Here is an 8338-nt window from a genome sequence, read left to right on the forward strand (position 1 = left end):
AAACCACTCTCCCCAACATTTTTGTGGCCTTGTGCTTGTATGAGAATAACAATAATAATTATAATTATTATTATTACCTCTGCCTTAGCGAAGGTGGAGGCATTGTTTCCAGTCGTGTTTGTTTGTTTGTCATTGAACAAGATATTTCAAGAACCGCTGGATGGATGCGGTTGAAACTTCCAGGGATGTTTGGCCTCATGACTGGCAGGAACTGATTAGGTTTTGAGACCGATCCGATACTGGACAAGGATTCCGGATTATTTTTCCTGTTTTTTTACTTAATTTTTGAGAGCGGTCGGGTTCATTTTTAGTATTCTCATATGTGAGAGCAGTCGAGTTTATTTCAGTTACTTGCATTTTAAAAATCATCTCTGGCTAATCATTGTGAGGACATTGGTGTGGCATTGGCAGAGGTTTGCGCTCTCTGAGTGCTCTTGTTATTATTATTATTATTATTATTAAGGTGGTGAGCTGGGAGAATCATTAGCACACCAGACGAAATGCTTCTACGTTCTGAGTTCAAATTCCATCGAGGTCGCCTATAGTAGAAAGGGTTATTGTTATCATTATTATTATGGTGGTGAGCCGGCAGAGTCATTACTGTACCAGGCAAAATGCTCAGTGACATTTCTTCAAACTTTACATTCTGAGATCAAATTCTGCCGAGGTCAACTTTACCTTTCATCTTTCCAGAGTTGGTAAGATAAGTATCGGTTAAACACTGGGTGGGGGTCGATGTAATTGACTAGCTCCCTCTGCCAAAATTTTGTATGTATGTGTGTGTATATGTTTGTGTGTCTGTGCTTGTCTCCCCAACATCGCCTGACAACCGGTGGTGGTGTGTTTATGTCCCCATAACTTAGTGGTTCGGCAAGAGAGACCGATAGAATAAGTACTAGGCTTACAAAGAATAAGTCCTGGGGTCGATTTGTTCGATTAAAGGCAGTACTCCAGCATGGCCGCAGTCAAATGACTGAAACAAATAAAAAAATACATACATACATACACCTTTCCTCCCTTTCTGCTTCATTTTTTTTTTTGTTTTATTCTTTCATTTCAGGTGGAGAAGATGCTCTCTCCTTTTTAATCAGTAGTTTAAGTCTGTTGGGAATGTTGGCTATCATCACCTATACAGTAAGTTTTTTTCTTTTTCCCACCTTCCACTTCCTTCTCTCTCTCTCTCTCTCTCTCTCTCTCAGCAACTGTACATCTGCTCTCTTCACTAGAACTCTTTTGCATTAAAGGTAGAAAACCAGAGCCAACATTATTTGAATTTACTCATCATCATTATTTAATGCTCACTTTTCCATGCTTCCATGAGTCAGATGGAGTTTGATGAGACAGATTTTGTTATTTTTTTTATGGCTGGATGCTGTTCCTGTCAACAATCCTCACTTGTTTCCCCATGGCCAGACATCTTTTTACAGAATATTGAAAATGAATGAAATTCATTTACAGCAATCACACAATCTCAAGACAGGGGAGACAAACATGCACACACTCACATTGTCTTCTGTCCCCTCTTTTATCCGTTTTCCAGCAAGCTGTGATGTACTCAAGCACTGTATACAGTAAACTAAAGTTCATCAGTGCTAGTGACTATCCATTGCAGAATCTTTTGAAGAACTGAAGAAGTCTTTCTGAAACTCAAAAGAACAGGTTAAGGTTGAAAACTGTTCACCCTATTGTGCTATGTTCTTGGAATAGCAGGAATAGCCTAAATGTAATCTCTTCCAGATTCCTGTTTAAGTGATAATGAACAATACGCATAGGAAAAGAAGATAAAAACTAAAAGAAAACAGGTGTGGCTGTGTGGTAAGTAGCTTGCTTCCCAACCACATGGTTCTGGGTTCAGTCCCACTGCGTGGCACCTTGAGCAAGTGTCTTCTACTATAGCCTCGGGCCAACCAAAGCCTTGTGAGTGGATTTGGTAGACGGAAACTGAAAGAAGCCCATCGTAGATATATATATATATATATATATATAAGTGTGCTGGGTGTTTTTATGTGCCAACACCAGTACTTTGTACGTGGCACCAGCAATAGTGTTTTTTTCTTTTTTGTGGCGCCAGAATTGGTGCTTTTTACATGGTGCCAGCACCAGTGCTTTTTATGTAGGGCCCGAACAGGTGCTTTTTATGTGGTGCTAGAACGGGTGCTTACCACATGGCACCAGAACAGGTGCTTTTTACGTGACGCCAGAATTGGTACTTTTTATGTTAATTATTTTAGCTCGACTTAGCATGGACACTCTCTTGTCCATAGAAAAATATTGGTGATTTCAACTCAGCTTATATGGATACTCTCTTGGCATTCTTGCCAGCAAAAAAGCAGTTAACCAGTGATTGATCTGTTGAAAAACCTATCAACCTGTAATGTTATTGCTTACAGAAATCTGATGCTACAAAGTAAAATATAGACAAGTACAAGAAGTCATTATGTTGTTGTTCTATCTCTTTGTTATTTTTACAGGCTTATGGTATGTCTGCCATGCCAGTCCGGTTGATAAAGGGTTACCGTAATATTAGCAAGGACCGCCTTGCAGCAGAACAGATCAGAAGTGTCACTACCAAAAATATTGATGACATCAAAAGCAAAGTGAGTATTTAGACTTTTGGTTTCGCTATTTTGTTCTTCTAATCTCTCTGATAATCTCTGTAGATTTTAGACCCATGTGATAAATTATTCACCACACCTACACCATTTTTACTATGTTCATGCCAACAAGGGTCCTTTGATGTGTTAGAAATAGCAGCTGGATATCCATCATGTCACATCCTACTGTTTTATTTTAAAATAAAAAATGATGGAAGGACACATTGGTCAAACATCATCCTGGATCCTTTCTACATTACGTTTGTTAAAAAGAAAAATATGGTTTGGTCACAGATGGAGTGTCTTTAATTATAGGCTTAGCTGGTCATTGCTGACCTGTGGCTAAACAATGACAAAAGCTGCTGTCTGATAACTTGACTTCCATCTTTACTCATGAGATCTGTCTTTAATAACTTTCCTCCCCCTTTCCTTCACACTCCCTGCATCAAAGTTCTACCCCCTCTACTTTCCCCCACTTGCACTCTTTATGATAGCACTTCCACCTTCCTCAGATCCCCTCTGCCACCACCCTTGATCTTTATGCACTAAAACCCTTGACCCGAGATTTCATGACGGTAGACCCCGTCCTACACTCTCCGTGATCTTTGATACCCTTATACTTTTCGTATGATAATTAACTTAACCGTTTAGCATTTGAACCAGCCATATCCAGCCAAAATATTCTACTTGTTTAATGTTGAAACTGGCCAGATTCAGCCTCTCACACCTACCCTACAATGTCATTCCAAAAATACACAATCTCATCATCGACATCTCAAAGCTACAAGATAATACCTGATTAATTCCAAACAATTTGAATGCTGAAGGGTTAATGTGCATGCTCCATTTTGTATAATAAATTCTCATTTCTTGTGTAATAAAACCTTCTCTTTGATATCTTTGCCCTCTCTCTCTCTCTCTCTCTCTCTCTCTCTCTCTCTCTCTCTCCCATTCTTTTCACTCGTTCTCTCTCTGTCTTCTGCCGCCTCAGTATACAGGTCGAAGGTCAATGTCCTCTCGTGACCAAGCTCGTATATCCGAACTGGAGGAGAATCGTCGGTTTCTGGAGCGACAAGATCGACACCTGGCCGAAGAACAGAACAGCTGCCTGAGGAAATGCCTCCTTGTTTTTCGACCCTTCGAGATCTTTGTAGGGGTTTTCTGCCTCTTGTTAACATTGCTGATCTTCCTCTCTCTTCTGCTAACCAAGTACGTATGCGACAACAACTTCGTACATGTTTATTGATTTTCCTTCGGATTTATCTTCTAGCTTTTGCTTGTTTCCGTCGTTAGACTGTGGCCATGCTGGAGCACCACCGTGGAGGCTATTAGTCGATTGAATTGACGCCAGTACTTTTATTTTTTAAAACCTAACACTTATTCTGTCAGTCTTTCTTTGCCAAACTGCCAAGTCATGAGGACATAAACACACCAACACTGGTTGTCAGTTGGTGGTGGGGGAAAAACAGACACATACACACTCACGCACATGCATACGTACACACACACATATGCATATGCACGCATGCACATACATAGACACACGTGTGTGCATGTATATATACAATGGGCTTCTTTCAGTTTCCATCTACCAAATCCATTCACAATGCTTTGGTTGGCCTGAAGCTATAAGTAGAAGACACTTGCCCAAGGTGCCATGCAGTGGGACTGAACCCAGAACCTTGTGGTTGTGAAGCAAGTTTCTTACCACACAGCCACTCCTGCACTTATAAAACTTTTTGTACCTTCATTTCCTTTCTTTATCTTTTTTTTCAAAATCTGTTTTTGTGGAGTTAATTAGGAACACTAGCATGTCAGATTAATTAACCTTTTTTTTTTTAACAAGACACATTCTCTTTTTTTCTCATTTTGCCCCCAAATTAGTTTTGGATACCTTCAGAAATTGAAGATATATTAAAGTGACTTTATGTACAGGCAATGCTGTGTGGTTAAGACGTTCACTTCCTAACCACATGGTTTCAGGTTCAATCCCACTCGTAGTACCTTGGGCAAGTGCCTTCTACTAAAGCCCCACCCCACACACAAACACCTACTCTACAGTGTCATGCTAAAAACAAAGCAATCAAATCATCAAAATCTCAAAGCTATGAGATAATCCATGATTAATTCAAAACAATGTGAATAAATAAGGATTACATTTGACAAAGTAATCTGAATGCAAAAGGGTTAATGAATAATTAATCCAATTAACATCTATTTTCATCTTTGATATACACCAAAGTATTTGTTGTTTTATAATTAGTTTCAATCATTTTTTTTTATTCTTCAGTATTGACAAAGCAATGAACAGCCTTGGTTACAAAATCGGTTATGCTCTTCCTAAAAGCACCTTGCCAAATCCTATTGATATGATTTTGGTTTTCAGCCAGAAGGTAAATGAAAGAATTCTTTCTTTCTTTCTTTCTATTTCAAGAAAAAGAAACAATTGCTAGTTCTAAACAGATAAGTAACATCTCTCTCTCTCTCTCTCTCCTGCATCATCATCATAAGTGTTCCTGTTCCATGATGGCATATGTCGGATGATTTGACCGAATCTGCTGGAAACTGTAGTTGTGGCTGATGCCAGCGCCGCCTGTCTGGCTCCCCATGCCAGTGGCACATAAAAAAGTACCATCCAAACGTGGTCGATGCCAGCCCCCTCTGGCTCCTGTACCAGTGGTACATAAAAAGCACCTACTACACTCTCAGAGTGGTTGGCGTTAGGAAGGGCATCCAGCTGTAGAAACTCTGCCAGATCAGATTGGGGCCTGGTGCAGCCTCCTGGCTTCCCAGACCCCAGTTAAACCGTCCAACCCATGCCAGCATAGAAAACGGACGTAAAACGATGATGATGAAGATGGTCGCCAGATCATGGGTTTGACTACTGGGTCAGGTGGCGTATTGTGTTCTTGAACAAAACACTTCATTTCACATTGCTCCAGTGCTGTATGAGGGCCAACATGCCATAGAATAGACCCAAAGTTTCCTCTGAGTGTCATAAAAAAAACAGGGGCAACTAAAAGAGGTTGAGTTAGGATTTGCACTCCGACCTCGTAAAGCACTCACCAGCAACGACTACCCCCAAAACAAACCCATGGGTTCGAGAGTGCAAAGGTATCATCCACCAGGAATAGTAAGGAATGACCAATAAATGGTGGACGCAGCAACGTGCTGTTACGGTGCATTCTCCCATACTACTACTACTGCTACTTGACAAGATATTTTGTGCGTCTTCTATAAAAGCTTAACAACATTAACATTTGTTGCAAATATTTAACTCTAAAATTGAATATTTAATCACCCATGGATTATCCCTATCTCTGCACAAATACTCCTATAAACGCTGCTAACTCTTTTTTTCTTTTTATTTACAGGTTTATCCCTTGGATTATATCATTATACTCCTTATCATCATTTATCTAGTCTTCTGTTCCATCTCTGGAATTCGGAATCTGGGTATTTGGTTCTTCTGTGTTAGGGTAAGTGTTCACTTGACCTTATTAGCAGTCCAGGCAAAATGCTTGGCGGCATTTTGTCTGTCTTTACGTTCTGAGTTCAAATTCTGTCAAAATCGATTTGGCCTTTCATCCTTTCGGGGGTTGATAAAATAAGTACCAGTCGAACACTGGGGGTCGATATAATCAACTCATCCCCACCCACCCCAAGCTGCCCTTGTGGAAAATCTGAAATAATAATAAGCCTCTAGGCTTGCCAGTCCTCAGTCAATCCGTCCAACCCATGCCAGCATGGACAGTGGATGTTAAAAGGTGATGGTGATGAATTATAATAGTTATCTAACTAGGTACAGTAAAGTGTTCCCTGAGGGTCCATGTTGTGGTTGAGCATCCATATGCATTTGGAACATTTCTTGCAGGGCCCCCAAACATCCGTTATGGTGAAACGTGCAAAAGAACTCCACTATAAATTTGATTTTGTCCTTATTTTCCCCTCCATTTGCTCTGTTGCTCATAACTAGTAATACGACTCTGTATACAAGTTGCTTAATAGAAATACAGTGAGCAGCCTGGATGATGACAATCTATGTGGAGCTCTAACCATAACATAAGCAGTTGTACATCTATTTGTACACACAGTTATACTTTAATTATATTATGTGTGTGTGTGTGTCTGTGTGTGTTCAGTGGTCTGCTTTGATGCAGTATGCTTTACCAGGTATTTCAGACACGGTGTTTAGCTCAATATTCCACCCCTATTCTTGTGGTGCATTGTAACTGTATTATCCAAACAGGGGTAGTTTAGATTGTCATGTGTATGAGTCTTGAAATATTTGAAAAATAGCAGAAACCAATTACTGACATTCCAAATGCATTTAATACACATGTTACAAGTAGTCATGAAAGAAGTTGTTTTGTAACAACTTGTAACTCTTCAGTCATTGCAAGTCAAATAATGACTGAAGAGAGTGGATATCTGCATAACAACTTGTTACATAACCATTTGAAATGTGCATGTTAAATGTATTCGAGATACCAATAATTGGTTTCCTGTATTTATTTATATGTATAAATATATATATTTATATCTTTTATTTTTGTGCAGCTGTACAAGATTCGACCATATCGAACCACCCCTCAAGGGATGCTGATGATGAATATGATATTGATGCTGATAGTCTTGGCCATTAATGTTATCCTTTTTGAATTGACTCCTCAGTATTCTTCATTTGGCAGTGAAGTTTATGTGGTGAGTAAACAGATAGCTTGTTTTTGTTCTCTTTGTTTAGTTTTATTCATTATGTTCTTTTTGCCTGCCATATTTTGTACGTTACTTGCATTCATATATATATATTTGTATATATATATATATATATATATATTAGAAATGGAAACCTAAACAATAAATTGAGCAATTAAATAATTTAATCATTAAATGATAAATTCAAATTTTATTATTTTATACAAACATTTTTTGTGAAATATTTAAGAAGATATGTCCATCTGATGAAACCTCATTATATTTAAACAGTATTTTATTATTCTTGCTATAATTTATGAGATGTGTCGTTTGTTTGTATAGAATAATAAAATTGAATTGAATTTATCATTTAATAATTAAATCATTTAATTGTTCAATTTATTATTCTGGTTTCCATTTCTAATTTATATTTACATATTGATAAACTATGTTTATTTTATTTATTTACCTCTCTGTAACATTGTCATTGATATAGGTAAAAAAAAAAAGCCAGTAAATTCTTCAGATATTTAATATCCCTTAGGTGGTTATTTAACACCTAACTAAATTGTTATATATATATATAGCGTGGCCGTTTTCGTGCGGGTGACACGTAAAAGCACCCACTACACTCTCTGAGTGGTTGGCGTTAGGAAGGGCATCCAGCTGTAGAAACTCTGCCAAATTAGATTGGAGCCTGGTGTTGCCATCCGGTTTCACCAGTCCTCAGTCAAATCGTCCAACCCATGCTAGCATGGAAAGCGGACGTTAAACGATGATGATGATGATGATATGTGTGATTTTATATTATTAATTCATCAATAATATATTTAGGAAATCAATATTGATTTCCTAAATATATTATTGGTGAATTAATAATATAAAATCACATATATACACATTTATTTGCTCAAGATAATTGAGCACTCAACATAAGTTCAATTATATATTCTTTTAGAATATTTCTTTTAGAATATTACTTATAAAAGTTATATATATATATATATATACATACAGAGAGAGATTAGCAGAAGTAATAATGCTTTCTT

The 8338-nt window shown here is 37.9% G+C and overlaps 1 protein-coding gene across 1 annotated transcript in view; it reads left to right on the top strand.

Moving 5' to 3' along the window:
• Window positions 1-8338, top strand: part of LOC106875759 (probable lysosomal cobalamin transporter) — a 26466-nt gene that overhangs the window by 14394 nt on the left and 3734 nt on the right. The window contains exons 7-12 of the mRNA XM_052969895.1: window positions 862-1134; window positions 2472-2597; window positions 3586-3803; window positions 4885-4987; window positions 5969-6073; window positions 7155-7298. Coding sequence (XP_052825855.1) covers window positions 862-1134; window positions 2472-2597; window positions 3586-3803; window positions 4885-4987; window positions 5969-6073; window positions 7155-7298 — 969 coding nt within the window. The remainder of the gene's footprint in view (window positions 1-861; window positions 1135-2471; window positions 2598-3585; window positions 3804-4884; window positions 4988-5968; window positions 6074-7154; window positions 7299-8338) is intronic.

Source organism: Octopus bimaculoides, chromosome 8 (assembly GCF_001194135.2).
Source record: "Octopus bimaculoides isolate UCB-OBI-ISO-001 chromosome 8, ASM119413v2, whole genome shotgun sequence".
Taxonomy (NCBI): Eukaryota; Metazoa; Mollusca; class Cephalopoda; order Octopoda; family Octopodidae; genus Octopus; species Octopus bimaculoides.